This window comes from Brachyistius frenatus, unplaced genomic scaffold (assembly GCF_029030835.1).
Source record: "Brachyistius frenatus isolate BFR_SWC_R1_liver_20210118 unplaced genomic scaffold, ASM2903083v1 Contig_33, whole genome shotgun sequence".
Taxonomy (NCBI): domain Eukaryota; kingdom Metazoa; phylum Chordata; class Actinopteri; family Embiotocidae; genus Brachyistius; species Brachyistius frenatus.
In genome coordinates this window covers 1,291,653-1,312,500 of record NW_027210632.1, presented here as the reverse complement: position 1 = coordinate 1,312,500, position 20,848 = coordinate 1,291,653, and the positions used below count along the sequence as shown (strand labels likewise).

The following is a 20,848-nucleotide window of genomic DNA, read 5'->3' as shown; positions in this document are numbered from 1 at the left end:
TCCTTAAATTACCTCATCGCCAGGTAAAAACATGTAGTATATATTCAGTGGACAGTCCATCATTATACGACTACATCGTGGCAGGTTTTACTGTATTGTCCCGACACTGTTGGGCTGAATTGTTTGAATTCTTTCAGCTCTCAGATTCATCCTCCACTGTGCGTTTTGTATAGTAAAACCATATTAAATGTAACTACTGAGGTCACAGCTGTGTTACTGGTGAACAGATGCACACTGTGGACCCTGAGCCACACAGCAAATGTTGTGGTTATAACGGTCAGATTTTTAAAACATGCACACGTGGCCGTATTTATGATCTTTATAATTGTTGCTACAAAAGATCAATAAATGATAACAAACAATGTAATCACATGCTTTTACTCTCCAAGCTGGACAACAGGAAAATTCATAATGGGGATCATTATGAAATGAGGGCACATTAGTATTTGTCAGACATTTGCCTAGACGATCAAACTAGGACACTTAGTCACCTTTTAAAAGGGAAGTTGAGGTTGGGGATTGATTTGTTGGCCCAATTTCGTCAAAACACTTTAGAAAAATGTACATCATCATATTTTTCAGAGGTTGGAGGATCCAGTGGAGCATTGTGCCTGAGGTCTCTGAACCCATGGTAAGAACACTTCCCACTTCCTGTTTCGCTGTTTCCTGTTTGTGCGTGTCAGCATTCACCGTTGGAGGTCTTACTAACTCGCCTCTTTGCTTTGTGCAGGAGCCTCCAAAGGAAGACTTGACTGTATCTGAGAAGTTCCAGCTTGTACTTGATGTTGCACAAAAAGCACAGGTACGACACAGATTCATATTCCTTATCATGACCGTGTATAAAACCAAGGAACTTGATTCATATTCCTTATCATGACTGTGTATAAAACCAAGGAACTTAACTTTAACTCTTTTTACAGAACCTTTTCGGGAAGATGGCAGATGTTTTGGAGAAGATAAAGAAGTAGGTTTAAAAAAAAAAAAAATAATAATAATCTTGTCCTTAACATTAAGGATCAACTAAGCTAGAAATGCTTATAACATAACTGAAATACTGACTTATATTGTGTTCTCTATTCCCCTCTGTGTGTGTGTGTGTGTGTGTGTGTGTGTGTGTGTGTGTGTGTGTGTGTGTGTGTGTGTGTGTGTGTGTGTGTGTGTGTGTGTGTGTGTGTGTGTGTGTGTGTCTGTTCATGTGGGTGCAGCCGGAGAGCACCCGGAAACTTTACATCTGTCTGTGGATGGCTTTCATTACCTCCTGTGTCCTGCCATACAAACTAATGGGCTTCATGATGGGTGAGAGTCTCACACAAAGCTTCTTTATCCATCTGATATTCTGTACATACTGCATTGAGGCATTGAATGAATGCAAAAAAAAAAAAAAAAATCAATCCAGTGCACACAAATGCATTCATACAGAACTTGCGTAAGTGTCGTCACTGTGCCTGCGAGGGGCGACTGCAGGCTGTTGGGCTTATCTGATTATACTACTTACTGCTTTTCTTGTCAACAAGGCATCTCCATATTTCCTTGGAAGTCCCTTACAGCATAAATAACTGTTGACACAAAGCCTGTGCTCATTCGGCCATGAGTACGCTCGGCCCTGTGCGAGTCTTCAATACTTTTCAGCTGTAAATAAAGGAGCAAACAAACATCACGGTGTGTTTTAAAGCAACATTGGACAACTTTTTAATGTGACACGTGTATTCTTGGCGTTGCGCTTGTTTGTCAGATCAGATTTCGATCAAAACGGCTATTTAAGTAAACACAACACTAATGGTGAGCCTGGATCCAGACTGCTTAACTCCAACCACATCTCAGATTTAATCATACAGGCTGGAGAAGCAATGGACCAATCAGAGCCAGCGGGCAGGATTAAGAATATGTACTTCATTTTCTTATACAGCTAGTGAAGCACATAGCTGCGTTATTGATAAAAATAAATAAATAACTAGAACAAAAAAAATGGTAACAAGCATGCATTTGAGCTGTACAAGTTGTTGGAAGTCAATGGACGGAAATAAGTCATGAAATCTGCATATTTTTTTTTTCATCAGTGTAAATAAATTGAGCTCAAAGTGACATCACCAGGCTGGATGCACGCTGGCTACTGATTGGTCAGGGAAAAATACAAAATGACCTCCCTTTTTAACAACTAATTTGCTAACATGAACATAATGTCAGGGCCAAAATGTTATAGCCAAAGTATGTGTAGATACAAATATTTAAATAGGAATGGTATTGAAAAGCAAATCATGTGAAAGAACTTGAAGGTCATGAAGGATGCACCATGAATGGCACTGTACTCAGTTTTGAAATGCTTTGAACTGAAAATGAAAGGCCTTCAACAGTACGGTTATTTGAGGCCGGTGAAAGGAGGACGTGACAGTTGACTTCATCACATTTTCGTAGCTGGTCATGATTTTGTTGACGTCCTCTTCTTCCGCAGCAGCCTTTTTCAATGTTTTAACATCTGCGTGTGTGTTTTTTTTTTTTTTTTTTTCCTCCCCTCTGCAGGCCTGTACGCCGGTATCAAGTTCTTCATCATAGACTTCCTGTTTAAGAGTTGTCCGAAGCTTCGGGACAAGTACGACACGCCCTTCATCGTGTGGAACAGCCTCCCCACCGACCCGCAGCTCAAAGAGAGGACCAACGCCACCGTGTCGCGGCGGGTAAGAGAGCAGAAACGCGCACCTCCTTCTCACCTCCTTCTTCGCCTCCTCTCAGATTCTTGCTTTCCTGAACTAATTCATAGGTGACACATAAATACAGGTTATTCGACACAGCTTAGGCTGAAAGACAAAATATGTTCACAAGCATTATTCCTGCGTCCTCCTGTGATGAGACCACGTTGACACGTATGAGCACCACAGTACTTTTTGCAGCTACTGCAGTGATGCTAATGCGGTTCATTGGAGATTTAACAGTAGCTTAAGATAGCTAACCATGTTTGTGAATTCAAGTTATTTTCATATCGTTTTACAATTTGCTACTTCAGCAAGGAAGCTAATCTTAATAGCATGTTAAAAAAAGAAAAGAAACCGTGTTTGTATCCATTCATCACAGGGTACCTATAGTGAACCTATAAATGTCATGTTGGCGTGTCAGACTCGTTAGAGAGACCATCCATCAGCTGCAGCTCAGCTTCAGTCTTTCATGTTGTCCACCCACAAGTGTCAGTCCACCTCCCTCTGACCCCCCCGAGGCAGAGCAGAGAGAAAACACGAGATCAATAAAGCATCAGAAATATCCCTCCCGTCAATAATAGATTACGCGTCAGCCTCACTGTCTGTTTTCGCTGCGTGGACAACAGGAAGTGTCTGTGTGTCTGTCTCACATGAATGTTTGCGAGCATGTGTGTCTTTGCTGTGGCCTGAGTCACAGGTGTCCTCTGTCGTTTCTCTCTCTCAGCTCTCTGGCAGTGAGAAGGTAGGGATTCTGGTGTGTTCCTCTCCTGTGCCTGGGTGTGCTCGCCAGCTCACCTCAAAGCGTGTGCGTGCGTGCGTGCGTGCGTGCGTGCGTGCGTGCGTGTGTGCGTGTGTTTGCGTGTGTGCGCGTGTGTGCGTGCGTGTGCGATGCGTGACACACTATGGGACTGGCCTTCAGCCTTTTGTGAAAGGAAATGGATCAAAATGTCATGACATTGAGCAGCTTGCAATTTTATAATGAATTTCTAAATCATTACAGTGGATTGTTTAGTCTGTATGTGTGCTATTTAACATTTCCAACCTCACTGACATTTTTGATCCATTGACGTAGATGCTCTGTGAGAAAGAAGTAGCAGTGCGTTTCACTGAGTAGATTAGATGCAAATAGAAAAGATCCTTGACGAGTGTAATTTCATGTTAGCTCATTAAAGCCCTCCCATTCCCCGTTACACATAGTAATTAACCCTAAAGTGCAATTGCTGTAAGTTGGTATGTCAGCTGATTGCTTTCAACTGTTATATAATGTAAACATTGAGGCCTAAAGAAAAAAAAAAAAAAAAAAAAAAAACTACAATCATTTCTCCAGGGTAGAATAAACAGTTCTTTTCACATACTAACAAGTATTTTTGGCCTGTCTGCTGTCTGTACTGTTACGGATGCTGTTACGGATGCTGAGCGAATGATGGCCTCACTCTCTCGCTTTGCACGTCACACCTGAGCTGGCTGCAAACAAGCTCACTGCAGCGGTGCACAGAATGCAGTATGAAAAGTTGGGAAGCTGTTTTAAGTTTGGCCACGGAAACAGATGCGGACACATGTTTACAGCGATGTTAACTGTTTCTCTCCATTGTCCCCCTTTCCCTCATCATCACATCCTCTTCTAATCTTCCACACTGGATTCCTTTTGTTTTTTATTTTTTATTTCCCCCCCCCCCTTCATCTCTTCCATCTATCTGTCATTCTGTCTTTTATTTTTTTTATTTTTTCCCTTCCTTTCTTTTCTTCTCATCTACACCCCTTTCCTCCCTCTCGTCTCCCTCCAGGTGCAGCCGGTGGTCTCTCGGAGCAGTCTCGCCACCATCCCATGCGGGTTGAGCAGAGAGGAGGACACAGGTCGCTCTCACGGCACCAAGAAGGGAGCCTTTCATGAGATTTTCAACCTGCCGGAGTCCGAGCGCCCTCTGGCGGGTGAGGGGACTCACTGCAGCTTAAAAAAATTAAAATAAAATAAAGACTGCACCTGACTTTGAGAATTTTTGATGACTGCCAGCTGCAAATAAACAAGAATCTGTTCTCGAAGTGTATTTTTTTTTCTTTCTTTTTTTTTTTTTTTTCTCACAGCGGTTTAAAACGGGGTGTTAAAAATAAACGATGTTCTCTGCCGTGTGTTCTCAGTGTGCGAGAACGGCTGGAGGTGTTGCTTAATAAACCGAGACAGGAAGATGCCCACAGACTACATCAGAAACGGAGTGCTTTTCGTCACCGAGAAGTAAGTGGAACATCCATCTCTCAGGAGAGCATATTGAATCCGTCAGATGTTTGACTTGCAGGGGAGGAGAGGAAGTTTCTCTGAAAGGGAAAGCAGAGAGAAGGAGCAGGGGATCATTTAGTCCCTCCCTGTGTCTGTATCTGTGTCAGTCAGTCAACAGGACGGCCCGACTCCTGAGAATATCTCTCGACTTTAAATCGCTTCCCCTCGTTGGATATCCGGCTGACGAGAAGTCCGCTCAGTTTGTAGTCCGTTTTGTTGCCCCTTGTTTATTTCACCAGGATCTCGTTCACTCATCTCTCTCTCTCTCTCTCTCTCTCTCTCTCTCTCCAACTCTTCTCTCTCTGTGTGTCAGCTACTTGTGCTTCGAGAGCTCCAGCTCCAGGTCCAGCTCCTCCAAGAAGAATAAAGTCATCAAGCTGGTGGACATCACCGACATCCAAAAGGTAGCAATGCACTCTTTAATACATCTGCAGGACGCGTCTCTAGCAGCAGTAGACTTCTCTGAATGTATTATAAGGCAACGACGTGTGTGCATTAACCCACGGTAGTTATTGTGTGCTTTTGAATTCGTCTGTAAAATTGTTTTGGTTTTAAATGTAGTTATACACTATATATATATATATATATATATATATATGTATATATAAAATTGTATGATAATGTGCAGTTCATCGAATAATCTCTCGTTTGCTCCTCCACAGTACAAAGTGTTGTCAGTCCTACCAGGAAGTGGGATGGGCATCTCTATAGCAACTCCCTCCACGCAAAAGGTACCGTTGTTCTAGTTTCCTGCACTTCTGTAGGTTAATGAAGAGTGTTTTAAATCAGGTACCGGAGACGGAAACACAGGCTACATCAAGTTTTTTTTTGTTTTTTTTTTTCTTTACAACTTAAATTTCTTCTCGGTTATTTGTTGAGATAACAAGTGTTAAAATGACGTGTCGTTTTTCAGATTAAGTCTCCTCCCAGTACTATTTGATATAAACATACATTTCAAAATCTGTTGGGTTATCGGAAATACATCATCTATAAACTGAAAACAGGGCTGTTTTCTTAACTCATGAAAGGCTGACATTTTGGAGATGGTTCGCTTCAGAAGAGACCAACAAGGGTGTCCTCTGACGCGCAACAACAGGGCAGCTGTAGCAAACCACGCTTTGACACCGCATTTGCTCCGGTCCCGTTTATTTTGTCCGGGTGCAGCCGTAACCGGAGCGACAAACATTGCGACGTGTGGATCTGTATCTATGAGTAATCGTCTCTGTCTCCTCCAGCCCTTGGTGTTTGGTGCGATGATCCACAGGGACGAGGCTTTCGAGGCCATCTTCACCCAGTACATGAAGATCATGACCACCACCAAACCACCGGCCAGCGCAGAGCTCTAGACAGCCCGTCTCCCAGCGAGCGCACGCACACGCACACACACACGCGCACGCACACACACACACACACACACGCACACACGCCTCCACGCCGGGGCTGAAGTGTGAGGCCGAGAGCCTCCTGAGTTTCTCATGAACTGGAAGATCCTTTCAAACACCGCACTCCTCCTCCGCCGCGTGCCGGGCCCCCTCCGCCTCCTCATCGATGGCCGTCGCCCAGCTTTGGTGAATTTCCCTGTTTAGGTGGCGTCGGCGGCGACGTGTGGGCGTCGGCGATATTTAGACACACTTTTCGTTGGATGTTAACGGACAGAGTTTGCGGACTGAGTGTGGCTTTTATCAATCAGCAGAAGGCCGGTGAAGGGAGCTGGTTCTCCTCCCACCCGACTGACGAGCTGACTGCTTTTCCCGACTTACTTGTTTCTGTGGTTTGCTTGTGTGAGTGAGTGAGAGTGTGTGTGTGTGTGTGTGTGTGTGTGTGTGTGTGTGTGTGTGTGTGTGTGTTAAGGTCTTCAATCGCGTCCAGTGGCTCTTGTTTTTTCCTCTTTATTTCTCGGTCAGTGGAGTGACGTCTGCTGTGGTAGGAAGGTTTTAAGAAACCTTGGATGTAAAATCTAGCAGATAACAACAAAAAAACAAAAAAACAAAGTGTCTCTTTTGACTGCCAGACTTGTGTAGGAACAAATACGTAAGTTGTAGCTTTATAAATCGCCGCACAAACAAACATTAATGTTGCAATGATTCCGTGTGAAACAGGCTGATCGGTGCCTCTTGGCACCGCCCGACAAAACCGCCAGAGCGTACCCGTGTGAGTGGTCAGTGTGTTTATTTCAAATGTGTATTATTAGCTGTGAACACGTCAGATCTCCCGTTTGACCGACACAGAGCCTTCCTGTTGGTTTACATCGCTGCTGTTGTTTTTCTTTTCTCCGGAGGCCGACATTTCGGCGGCGGCGGCGGCGCGCTTCACTCGTCGCCGTCAACCTAACCGATAGAAAACGTGCGTTCAGCAGCTGCTTCGGTGTTTGTAAGTGTGCGCATGTGAAACGTGCAGTGAAGTTGTTGTTGTTGTTGTTGTTGGGTTTTTTTTGTGTTTTTTTTTTCTTCTGAAATGCCTTTGGTTTTTTTGGGGGCTTTTTTTTTATTTTTTTTTGTCACGTTTGTAACAAACAGCCTTTTTGGATGAGTAACTTGTTGGATCTGGAGCTGCTGATGGTGTCCAGGACGAGAGAGCACAACGCTGACTGCCAGTTAGAGATGTGGCACAGCGAGAGAACACAGCCTCCCACCCATCTTTTTAAAGGCACAATCTGTATACATATATATATATATATATATATATATATATATATAAAGAGAGAGATTTTTCTTTGTTCAATCACTGGTATTCTCCCCGCACTTTATTTTGTTCTCACTCCTTCAGCTGGAGCACGGGTCACTCCGCTGGTCTCGGACCGGCGCAAATACAGCCCGAGCGCGCTCCGTGGACGCCAGATTAACGCCCGCCTCGGCGAGCCACGCGGACTTCCGATTGACCGTGAAGGAGGCAGGTACTTCGGCTTCAAAACGAAAACCGTTTCCTTCGCGTCACGGAACCGTCGCACATTTTGAAGCCTTGCGTCGTTTCACATTTTTGAAACACGAGTTGAAATCTGATCGTCCAAAACCAGAGCAGAAACATCCACCAAACAAGTCCTCGTCTGATAAGCAGCAAAGTACGTTCAGGATGTTTATTTTAAACTCCAAAAAAAACAAAAAACAAAAACAGAATTATGAACTCGGAGCCTCATTATTTTAGTTAGTATTTCATTTCTTTGCTTCTTTCTCCGACTTGTCCGTACCGCCACAGCGAGTGCTCTTCCGCTTGTTCCAGATCGTCTAAATGTTGGCTTCTTCTTTTTTTTTTTTTTTTCTAACACTGGTCTGTGAAGGATCTGGACAAAAAGGGTCCAGACTGAAGAGAAGATTTCAGCGTCACTTTATTTTTAAAACGCCGTTCACAAGAGTTGAAGCTGGTCTTTGCTCCTGCAGAATGGCTCGATGTGCAGAAATACGATGCCAAACGACATCAGACACTTTACCGTGTTGTGCGAGACGAGTGGATAAAGAGGCCTGGAGGTCAGAGGTCAGAGTAGAGTAGCTTTTCCACACTCTTACTTACCGAATGTGCAGCAGCACAAGCTTCAGTTCCCCCTGTAAAATCTTCGGGTTAAAAGGGAGAAGCCCGGCATTTGAATATTTGCTCGTCATTTTTACTCACCGACCGCCGTTGGTGTCTTTTAACGAACCGTCATCGATCCTCAAGAAAAGCAGAGGGGGGTGGTGGTGCTGGGAGGAGGAGGGGGGGGTATTTTGTTAACCGTCCTCGCACTTAAAATGTCAAGGCCTCTTTTAAAGTCTACACAAGTCCTCTTATTCACTGTAAATTTAAATCAAGCGAGCTGGATATGAAGTTGCCAGAGACGCAACGGACCGGTTCGAGCAGCCACATTCTGGTTCTTTTTTTTTTTTTTTTTTTTTAAGGATGGATGTTTTTTTTGTTGTTGTTGTTTTTTTTTTTTCCTTTGACATCCATTCGTATGATTTGGCCTGTCATTTACAGGCTGCGTTCCCCAGACATGGATTTCTATTTTTGTCGAGGAATACACATTCGATCCATGAACGGGTAAAACCTGATCGGATATCTGAGCAGGTGAACTCTCGTCGCGCTGCGTGATTTGTTGGGCTCGCCGTAGTCTTATAAGCTTTTACCCGAAGCCTTTTTGTAATCTGTTAACTCTGAGAAGCAGCTCTCGGATAAAACACAGAATGTATCACCTACATGACTAGCATTTTGTTTTTTATTTAATTTTTTATTTAATTTTTTTTGCCAAATCTTAGATTTTCTGTCTGCCATATTCTGCCTACGCTCATGTTTACAGAAGGTTTTAAGAACTACATTTTTTTTTATTATTTTTTTTTTTATTATTATTATTTAAACGACCCAATTTGAATTCCTTTTCACTCTGGAGTTATGAAGACTGGACTTCTGTTCTTGAATGAACCTTTCTCTGCTCTCATTGGCTCCGCACCGCTCATGTGACCGTCGTAACGGGGTGTAAATTGTCATATCCAACATCGCGGCACTTGGTTACAGTGCAGCAGCGGAAACTGCGGCTCGCGCCGGATTCGCCGGCTTCGTTCGGAGCAGAGACGGTCGTGGCGGACTGAATCGGCAACGTCGCTCTTCTTGATGTTCGGTGGGTCCGTTGTGACGTCACAAGTCTTTTAAAGAGCAGTCGAAGAACAGCAAGAGTTGGAGTCGCAGTTTGTTTTTGTTTTTTTGTTTTTTTAATGAAATGTGATGAGCAGCAATGAGTAAATATAGACATACGTCTGCTTGCTTTCTTACTGCGAGTTAGATGAGAAGATTGATGCCACTCCTCTAATTACATGGCGATTTTAGTTAGCCTCCTATTAAACGGAGCCAAGGCTGTCCCGTCTCCCCTGTTTTCAGCTAAGCTAAGCTAAGCTGCTGCTGGCAATGGCTTCTCACTTCCCGTAATGGTGGAAATTAGGGATATATATATATATTTTTTTTTTTTTTTTATTTTTTTTTGCGGTTTAGTTGTGCATTTAACAAACCTGTTTTGTTCAGCACAATATTAGGACTGTGAACAGCTCGGTACACCTATACGACTAATTAATGTGTCCATGCACCGCTCACACACGAGCACGTTTCCATGCGGACTTTAGAGTGGACTTAATCCTCTCATCTAACTGGGTAATTTTCCTGAAATTGTCCACACAAAAAAAAAAAAAATTGCTTTTTTGAGGTTTTGAATGAATGGTAAGCTGCACATAATGACCGGCAACAAATAGAGAAGATGTAACTGCTGTCGGGACCTCGTCGAAAACAGCGACGTTCTTCGCGAGGTCGCCGCGTCCTCTCCGTCGTATTTAAATATGTAGTTTCCTCTAACTGTGTACACACATTAACGAAAGGTTTTCCAAAAGCATTTCCGAGCGATCCACACGGAGTGTGCGGTCCTGAACTGCGTCCCGTCTGACTTGTGAATTGTCTCGAGGCTGCGGAACAGCTGCAATCGGACATTATGACTTGAGGTGTGACTCTAATAAAGAAATAACTCGAGGATTCATTCCTGTTTTATGGGCCGAGACTGCACTCATTGGTCATTTATTTGCAAATTAAAAGCCGGAGTGTTGGCGGGAAACACGGCAGTCATTACAATGGGTAATTAATTTGTCATCTGTGACAGCTTCCTCTTTTTTTGTTTTCCTTTTTTTTTGTTTTGTTGTTTTGTTTTGTTTTCGGTCAAAGAGGAATTTGTATACAAATTATTGTACAGTGAAGAAAACAAACCACTGAGTTTTTAAAAGACATGTCTATTGTAAAGGATAATGTGATGTACATTTTTTTAATTTAAGTAAATGAATTTAAGGTACTCTCCTGCCATCTGTCGTCTTTTCTTACGACCGGCTCTCATCCGCAGTACCGCCCCGCGGCCACATGAGGTCACTGCGAGACTGCGTGGTGAAGACTGATCAGCCGGAGAGATTTCCTTTCCACTGAAAGGTCAGAGGTCGGGGTTGGCTGTCCGACCTTCTCATTCAAGGATGTCCCGGTACTTTTGCCTCCGTGCAGGAAGAAGAGGGAAGACGAGTTGGACGAGCTCCACCCACGTGCCCGACCAATCTCGCCTCGTTTCTACGGCGATCGGATGGCCAAGGAGTCAGTAAGGAGGTGCAGGGAGGTGTGTTTGCACTCTTATCTTGGTCTTGTGACAGCTGCAAAAATATTTATATTAATACATAAGATATTTTTGCCCATTTCGTATGGCACACATCAGAATCAAAACATTTTGGGCCACAGCTTCATGTCTTAAAGGGCAAATACGGCACGAAAACACACATGGTGGTGATTTTTTTTTTTTTTTTTTAAGGTCAGAAGTCATAAAACCAAAACTTTTTTTTTTTTTTTTGCTTGTTTACTTTTCCGAGGGGGCTGCAGACGTACGCACTCAACCGTCAACGCCTCTTAAATGACGAGCCCCGACTTGACGTGGACACGTGAAAAGCGTTTCCTTTTACACGTTAATCTTTTCCCAGAGTTCTCCACCCAACGCGGTTTGGCCGTTAATGGCTCCATTTCAGCGCTCCTTTCAGGCGGGAGGATGACACGTTCTCTTTGTGCCGCGGCAGAAATGAAGTCCACAGACTGGATTCAAGCTGTGAAAATGAAAAATCTGTCTGCAGGCCTTCATTGCGAGATGACGTGTGACGGATTACTGGAGAGAATACGACTGCGGTGAGGGAATCTGGGAAACGTTCCTCCCGGAGATACCGGATTTCTTCTCGGACTGAAGAAGTTAAAATAGAAAGTAACCTTAAAATACTTTAAAAACACTGCGCACGGAACAGCGATGACGTCATTAATTGTCGATAGAGAAGTTTGAATCGAGAGAATAAAAGATTTTAAAAAAGACCATTTTTAATCATTCAATCATTACAGCCGAAGGTGACGAGTCAAATAGAAACGTCAATCTTAAAATCCCTGTTTTCTCAGAACCTTTCATTTTGAATTACAGTTTGTGTGTAAATAAGTCACCATTCAGTGCCGTCCTACAGAACTATGGGAGGTGCAGACGCCCTTTAATCCAAATGACGTTGAGCTCTCGGTGTGATTATTTTAGTGTTAAATTCACCTCGCGGAAGCACATTTTCCCCCCCAAAAAAACATGCACAGATACAGGAAAGTAAAAGCCGAAATGATCGAGATGCTTTACGTACCATTCACGCTGATATCTAAACTAGATGTGTTTACTTGGATGGGAAGTAAAAGTTCTGTTCAACACAAATGAAGAAATATTGTTCATCAAAGGGACAAACCATCAAACCTTTGCTCATTTTCCAGGAAATGTTCCACCACTGATCGGATTTCTTCTCCTCCGTTTCTGAACCCGGAGCGATTCGCCGTCGTCGGCCTTTTGAGAAGCGCCGACGTGCGAATCTGAACGTTTTTTCCCCGTCCGTCGAGACGGACGACGCTCCCGCCGTCTCCTTTCGCTCGCAAACGCTCCCTTTCAACATCCGACGCGAGTCGAGGCGGTGTCGCGAACTCCGCGCGGTCTGAAGGCGGTTTGAAGCGGAAACGCTGCGAACGACACCTCGGAGTCACTCGAGATGCTCGGCGTCTGGCCCCGCCGCTCCGCTTTGATGGATTCGGTGTATTTTTAGTCTGCCCGAAAGAGACGTCGCCGAGCGCGGCGCCATTTACCATTTGTGCGCCGTGACAAAATGGTGACACGGTTTTGACAGCTCAGCTCGGTCTCCTTGTCCGCGTTGGAGGTGTGTGTGTGCGTGTGTGTGTGCGCGTGTGTGTGTACTCATTCAGGCCCTCAAAAACCCTTTCTGGTACAGCTGCAAACTGTGTCCTTTTTAGCCGTGACCCAAATATTAAACGGAGTAAACTACTACTGGAGCTACCAAGCCGATGAATAGCAGCACAAGGAATGAAGCCACCTCGCCCGAACCAAGCAAACCAGGGAACCCTCCCGGAGCCAGACCCCACTTTTAAATCTGCATTTTTGTGTTTTGAATGTTTTTGATGACGCACACACACACACACACACACACACACACACACACACGCACACGCACACGTGTGTTCAGGGCTGTGTGGTTTGTTAAGTGGACAGTCAGTAGCTGTGGTGGGTTGAGGTGACCTCTGTGTCTCTGTGTGCGGTGTGTGTGTGTGTGTGTGTGTGTGTGTGTGTGTGTGTGTGTGTGTGCGCGCGCGCTGGAGTGGAGAGGACAGGCATTTGGCTGCCCGGCCATCAGTCATTAGTTAAATGTTGAAATGATGCTTCCCCTAAAGGATAGCAGGCCGTTCTGGCTATAACTCTCCCCTCTAGCAGCTGTCAGCACCGAGCATAATGACTCTTACACACACACACACACACACACACACACACACACACACACACACACACACACACACACACACACACACACGCGATACATGTGCTTGTCTTACCAAAGCACGTATTATTTTTGTTATCGGCAGGTATCGCAAAATGTACTCTGTAGAATATTTTTACCCTTTAATGACGGCAATCAAAAGAAAATCCAGGAAACGATAAGATACGACTCTACTTTTCTTTGGTCGGCAGAACGCACGGCGCGACTGCGCAGCTGCGCACCGCGAGTTGCCCGGCCTCCATCTCTTCGTGTAATTTCCCGTCTCTCTTCACGTCTTTTTACGCAACCAGACATCGGCCGTTAAATCTGACCTGGATCCGAACCACCAACGGTCGGCGTTAAGCGAGCGCGCAGTTCAACAACGCTCTTGTAATTTTGGATTCTCACTTTTTCTTGGTGAAAAAGAAATGCCAAAATTCCCCACATTTTTTTTTAAAATTGATCACAAATGACAAAAAAAAATAAAAATAAAAAATCGATAACTTGTAACGAAGTTAGTCGATAAAACGATGTTAAGGGGAAATGATCCTCGCTCCCTTCTGAAAAAAAAAAAAAAAAAAACAGTGGAGCCGTCCAATCACGGTGAAAGAGGGGCGGGACAAAATGCACTGTGATGGAATCGAATCGGGATATATGTCATCATCATCATCATCATCATCATCATCACCATCATTTTTTTAACCCCTTTTAACCCATTATTGCCATCTCATCACTAATCTGTAGTATAAAGTGCTTCCGATGTCTTTATTTTCATTTAGATCTTTTCCCGTTATCAAAATGTGAGGGGGGGGGGGGGGAATCATCAGAAAAAAAAAGTGACATAAATATCTCTACATCTGCGTCGGCGCGTGGCATCGAATATTAAAACATGCGCGATAAATGAGGCGGGGGGGGGAAACGAGATAAACGAGAGACACTTGAGCCGCTTCTTGCCCTGCCGTATCCCTGCGATCTATTGAACACCGGCAGATATGTTAACGAGGTCGTTATTTAAGCTAATTCGCATTCGTTAGCAAATAATCCCGCGTCGGCACACTTTGTCCCTGGCGCAGCGGCCGGTATCAACGGGAGCGCTGCGTCTCAAACTTCTTCAGGAGTTACAGCGGTTTCAAGAAAAATCGTTCAAATCAACTTGATTTCATATCTCCCTCCAGCCGAACTGCCCGCAGCGGTGGGATGCTAAAAGTCACCCCAAAGGGTGGGGTCGGAGGGGAGGGCGGAGGTCGGCAGACTCGTATTCGCATTCATGCGCCGCTCCGTTTGTCGGGAACGGGGGAGTTTTTTTTTGTTTTTTTTGTTTTTTTGAGACGTACAGGCGGCGCCAGCTCGGTTCACGGGAACATTTGACACGCCCGGTGCCAATTAGGTCCAAAAACCGTCCCTCGGGGACCGGCGGCGCGCCCTCGCGCGTAAACACTCGGCGACCTTCCCCGAGGCCTCCAGCTGTTTGCCGGATAATGAAGTCTGAGAGAGAGCAGAGAGAGCAGAGGAGGGAGAAAGTCTGCGAGCTCAGCTGACACCTCCCGCTACCTGAGCATTTTCTTTTTTTTTTTTAATCCAATTGTGGTACAGCTGCAGTTTGCAGCTACAAAAAAACAACAAAAAAAAAACGCTTTTTTAAATGTATCGGGGATCAAATAATTCAAGCTCGTGCTGACGGCGTCAAACAATAAACTCCTCACGTTTGAGGAAGTTTTGCTGTGAGCTCGATGGAACTTTTGGAATTCTGGCTGCGACCCCCCCGCCGCCTGAAATTTGCTTTAACGAGGCGTTTTCTGTTCGCTCTGCTCTGGGAAACGGTGTTTTGTTTTTTTAGCTTTTGTCTGTTGAATCTCGTTCCATAATCATCGGGCCGTGGTATCCTGACACACTGTGTAAATATGTCTCTACACGTATATATATACATATTTTTTTTTAATGATTTTTTTTTTTTTTTTTTCCCTTTCTCCTCCATACCGACCTTTGAAGAACATTTTCACTCCACGTAGCGAGGCTTTTCTCACTGCTAACATTTACAGTTCAGTTCAGGGAACTTTTAAACAAAGAAGTCTTTTCCCTTAACAAATCAAAAACTTTTATTCGAAAAGCTATAAACGCGCAATTGGCCAGTTCAATATGCTCTGAGGTTTTACGGCTTCAGTTGTATTCTGGTGAGACCGAACGGCTTAGGGAGGCTTACCCTTTTTTTTTTTTTAATCACAAAGGCAAATAATTCCGACTGGGAAAAATGGGCGTCCGTTCGCCTCGAGCCGATCTGTTGAAGGGAGAGCGGAGAGAGAAAAGAAACGGCACGCCTCCTTCGGGGACTTCAACTCTTCCCCCCCCCCTCTCCGTAGGGAAAAAAGGGGGGAACCGATGTGTCCCGCTGCGGTCAACAGTTCCTCTTATACCAACGATGGCAATTCCCTCCGACCAATCGGTGGCCAGCGGTGTTTTCACGTCGCCTTTTAGTTTTTCCTTACGGTTTGTGACCTTCGGCGAAGGTCACACCGGCTCCTGTCCACAACTTTTGGCCGCCGTGAAAACTAAAAGGAAAGCGTGACGCGGTGCGATAACCACACGTGTCCGAGGGCTTTCGAGGCCCTTTGCCACGTTTTTCTAAATCGTCGGATGTTGTTATTTCAACCTTCGTGTCTCTCTCCTGCAGAGGTTTCAAACCGCTGACCTCGACTGACCGGCATCCTCCGCAGCCTCACCTCCCATTTTAACTCACTCCGCTGTTTAAATGAGCTCCACCTCGGTCAACCTGCTTGCGCCCCACTGAAGAGGCCGGTCGTGAATATTTTAACAGAAGTTTGCTTATTGCGCAATGAACTGTCCCCCCCCCCCCCACTGCTTGGAGCCACATACATGCAGGAACTCATGCATGAAGCCTGAGCGAGTATAGCCGCACGCACGCGAGCACACACGCACGCGCACACACACACACACACACACACACACACACACACACACGCCACAGTGCGTCATCCCTCACACTGTACCGCCTCTCCTGCACTGTAAGTACAGATGCACATGGGTACACACACAAACACACACACTTAAGTCATCACACACACACACACACGCACCATATACCACACACACACACACACACACACACACACGCGCGCTGTAATTTGATGACTTTAGATGCTAATGAGTTGTTGTGGTGTTTACCCGACACGCATGGCGGGTGTCGCATGGGGGCAACGCCGCCTGCTTTTAATGATGTTTATTTGGCACACGTCTGAGGAGTGAACGGGGGTGGGGTGGGGGGGGGGATGAGGTGTGTGTGTGTGTGTGTGTGTGTGTGTGTGTGTGTGTGTGTGTGTGTGTGTGTGTGACACTGACTGGCAGATGTTTAAGATGAGGGAGGGAACGCATCAAGCAGACATCTCCCGCGGATAACCGAGAGGTGTCACGACCTGGCGCTCGAATCACGGGAACACGACTTCGTATCTGCGCGGTTTGAGCTTTTAGATGGCACGTTCTAATCGTTATTCTCTTGTCTTCCTGACTGCCGAAGCACGCGAGAAGCATTTGAACAGCGACAGATTTGTTCGGTCATCAGAGGGGCTTCAGTTCGCATTCATGTTTCTGTGAACCGGGTGCTAAAAAGAGAGAACCAACCCTGAAGATAATTAACAGTGCAGCCTGGATTTTTTTTTTAAATTTTTTTTTTTTTTTTTTAAAGGAATTATTTCAATCCTTTCAGTGAATAATAAAAATGTTGTGTTTGCAAGCTCAAGGTTGGCAGGTTGGTGAACGGACTGTCTAATGACGAGTGTGACCTTGACAGAAAGGAGGCATTTTGTTTAGAATGCAACAAATACTCAAAGGGCTCCTCAGGTCAAGAAAAGTTGCATTTTGAAGCTTTTCTGACTATAAACAACAGTGCAAGTTTTAATTTGATTGATAATGTGACAGACGTTATTTAGACACCATATGCTAATGCTTGGCAGAGCTTCCCTTTGCTCTCAAAGCCTCAGTTTCTTGTTTGTCTGGATTTTCACGAGACGTTGTAAATACATTCTTTTGAACGTTAACATGATTTGCATCCCGTAATTTCTGCAGATTTGTCCGCTGCACGTTCGCACATCCGATCTCTGGTTCTGTCGCATCCCGAAGACGTTCTGGTGGATTCAGGTGACCGTGAAGGCCGCTGGACTCGTTGTCATGTTCATGAAACCACTTTTGCTTTGCAACATGGTGCATTATCCTGCTGGAAGTGACCGTCGGAGGTAAACAGTGGCTATAAAGTGGCGCACGTGGTCATCGGCAACACTCTGATTAACGGTGGCCTTCAGACCACGATTGACTGGTGCCGGTGGGTCCAAACAAAACACTCCCCACACTATTACACCACCAGCCTGGACTGTTGACGCAAGGCCAGGTCCATTGATTCATGCTGCTGGGGCCAAGTTTTGACGTGGCTGTTTTTGACTTGCCGTGGCCTTCCTGTAAGGCTCCAACCAGTCGTACAATTCTCAGCAGGACTATTGCTCGCTGGATGTTTTGTTAATTGCGCTATTCTGAGCAAACTCTGTGAGACAGTCGGAGAAGATCAGCAGCCCTACGACTCACTGAAATCACATTTCGTCTCCATTCTGATTTTTTAATTTGAACATCAAGAGAACCTTCTGTTCTGCCACTTGATTGGCTGATGAATAAGCCGGTGTTCAGGTGTTCCTAATAAACTGCTTGATAACGGTGTTTTCCTGATGACCTGATAAAAGTCCAATTTGATTACTTTTATATGTTTCCAGTTACGAAGACACAGCAAATGCTTTGGAGAGAACAAGTGAGGAGAGCTGCATCTGTCAGCGCATTACATCTAAGGGCATGGCTATCTGGCAGGGAATCTGTGTGTGTGTGTGTGTGTGTGTGTGTGTGTGTGTGTGTGTGTGTGTGTGTGTGTGTGTGTGTGTGTGTGTGTGTGTAATACAGTGTGCCCCTCCTTGTCACCACAAAAACATTGGAGAGCCCGATGCAGGCTGCTGCTTGTTGGCACCTTAATTTCTGCTGTCCTCCAGAAGGACAACACGGGATTGTGTGTGTGTGTGTGTGTGTGTGTGTGTGTGTGTGTGTGTGTGTGTGTGTGTGTGTGTGCGCGTGCGTGGGTGTGTGTGTGTGTGTGTCTGTTTAGAAGTGCTGCTCTCTCTGTCTCAAATAATGGCTGGCTTCTCGTAACCCCTTAAAGCTGCACTAATTATTGTTATTATTTTAACAATGTCTCAATTGACTGTGAAAGTAAAAGGTGTCACTGTGGTGACAGACCAACAGATAATTATCACATGACTGCAGTTTCCCTCAGCTCCGTGGAGTAATTTACTATATTTGAACTCTTTGTTTTAGTTTTACTGCCTGCATATTCACCGTTTTAGTTCACACTCAAGTGTTTTTTCCTGACGCATCAACCAACTGTTTTAAGTTTAAAAGCGCTGATAAATGTGCCTGGCTCCGCCCACTTTTTGCACACGGATTTCATTTCCGTTGTGAATATGGTCAAGTTTGTTTTAAAATCTTGCTCCAACAATGGCAGTGGCGGCAGAGCTCGATAAAGTGATACAAACAGTTGAAGCAAATATAGAATCAAATAATTGAAGCAGGATCAGGAAATGTTTTTCTTGTATCCTTAAATTGACCCAACAAAGCCAATTGTTATTTACCAACATGGCCTTAAGCACAACAAACGGTCACGTCGGTAGTTTCAGATTTAACGATAGGTCAACGCCCATTAGAATACAATTACTGGAAACGATCCCCAGTTGGGCGTGGCCAGACCCATATATTCATGAAGTAACTTTGGGGTCTGGAAACACCAGGCTACTAATAAACCCACAAGAAAGTTACGAGCGTGTAAATTTTAAAAACTAAGGAGTTTCTTTGGAGTTTATGGAGACCAAAAAGGAGCTAAAACAAGATTGAATCCATTTATCAGGTAGCCCAAATTTTTTTTAGAGCTTCTTCTAACTTGTTACCACTTTAAATGCAATACAGTAATGAAGTCAATAAGCGGGTCTAAAAGATTATTTATTGTTCCACTGACTGTAGAAATGTATATATTTTCACTTTTAGTGCCACAACTACCACTTTTTAATCTAGTTTAACCATAGTTGTTTTTTTTTTTGGTTTTTTATATATATATATATATATATATTATTACAATATTAATTTTAATGAATGTATTCCGTTTGGTCATCTCAGTTGGTGTGTTGGATCTTCTCGTCGCCCCTCACAGGTGTTTCTGTTTTGCTGCTGATTATCAGACAGCGAACTCCCAGCTGGTTCCGCATGCTTTGATGAGGGCTTTACACCGAAATGAAGATTTTGTCAGGCCATTTCCTCTAAATACAACATAAAAATAATTTGTGTGATAACCTTTTTATTGTTACAATCGAGCCACCTTCTTTTCTAATTATCTTTCCGGAATCACAAACACGTGGCATTTGTTTGCAGGAGAGGCACCTGTTTCCTCTTGAGCTGATTGAGCGTCTTTCTTCCCATTGATCAGTTTGAACCGAGGAAGCCAGGTGACGGAGATAAAACAGCACCTCAGCTGGCATCTCTGTTTCTTCTTTCTGTCACAATCAGTGAAGATGAGCTGAGAGTCAAGATTGTTGGTTTTTTTTGACTGCTGTCGTCCAAAAAGTTGAGGCTTCCAAAGCTGCGAAACCTTCTTATTTTTTTGAGCTGATGAAAAGCGAAATAACTGATCTTAGTGTCTCTTAGTTTGTTTCAAGTTATTTAACCCTCGTGTTGTCCTCGGGTCAAAATGACCCGCAGATGTGTTCAACCAAGTTCTATTTTATTTCTACATTTTTTTTTAAAATATTTTTTGGGATCATTGGTCATCATTCTTTAAAGAAACCCTCACAGCCTCCTTGTCACCAATGATCCCCAAAAAATATGAAAATAAAATAGAACTTGGTTGAACACAGCTGCGGGTCATTTTGACCCGAGGACAACACGAGGGTAAGGTTTCACTTATATTCATATATATAGCCCTTCATGTGTACTTTTTTTTTCTTCCAATTTTGTCCACTCAACATCACATTAAACTCTTTCTGAAAATCCAGGCCGTTGACATATTTAAATCACAAGGTCCCCACAGAGCAACTAACTTCCTTTAGATTTTTTGCCTTAGTATAGTTGCTAATATTGGGATGGCCTCAGGCAAAAAAAAATTTAAAAAATCCACTTTTTCAAGAGGAAAGTTCATGAGAAAGTTAAAAAGCAAATCTCAACACACTGAAATACGAAATATGTGAGGTAACTGGAGAAAACCGAATGTATGGACAGAGGATTTAAGGAAAATATAAACGAAATATCTTTTAGAAAGGAATTTATTTTTAATGCATTAACCAGACGAGAGGAGCTAGTAAACACGAGACAGCTTTATTTTTTTTTTATTTTTTTTAATTTCACTTTATTAATCCCCGAGGGGAAATTTCTTCGCTACAGCAGGGGGGGCTCTCAGGGGGGAGCTGCTGCAGCAGGCTGCCACTAGCGCGGCGCCAGGTAACCTGACCTGAGGTGCATGTTTTTGGATGATGGGAGGAAGCCGGAGAACCCGGAGAGAA

General features: G+C 44.3%; 1 protein-coding gene across 5 annotated transcripts in view; it reads left to right on the top strand.

Annotated features, from left to right (window-relative positions):
• gramd4a (GRAM domain containing 4a) overlaps window positions 1–6,950 on the top strand; it is a 40,487-nt gene extending 33,537 nt beyond the window's left edge. For 3 of the 5 annotated variants that reach the window (XM_069700272.1, XM_069700269.1, XM_069700271.1), the window contains 12 exons: window positions 1–23; window positions 583–631; window positions 731–802; window positions 921–964; window positions 1,187–1,296; window positions 2,518–2,672; window positions 3,412–3,429; window positions 4,472–4,616; window positions 4,824–4,917; window positions 5,273–5,363; window positions 5,622–5,690; window positions 6,195–6,950. The exon at window positions 1–23 is cut by the window's left edge and continues 69 nt beyond it. In XM_069700272.1, coding sequence (XP_069556373.1) covers window positions 1–23; window positions 583–631; window positions 731–802; window positions 921–964; window positions 1,187–1,296; window positions 2,518–2,672; window positions 3,412–3,429; window positions 4,472–4,616; window positions 4,824–4,917; window positions 5,273–5,363; window positions 5,622–5,690; window positions 6,195–6,305 — 981 coding nt within the window. In that variant the 3' untranslated portion in view covers window positions 6,306–6,950. The remainder of the gene's footprint in view (window positions 24–582; window positions 632–730; window positions 803–920; window positions 965–1,186; window positions 1,297–2,517; window positions 2,673–3,411; window positions 3,430–4,471; window positions 4,617–4,823; window positions 4,918–5,272; window positions 5,364–5,621; window positions 5,691–6,194) is intronic. The other 2 variants (XM_069700270.1, XM_069700268.1) reach the window with 1 other exon arrangement.
• The last annotated feature ends 13,898 nt before the right edge of the window (window positions 6,951–20,848 follow it).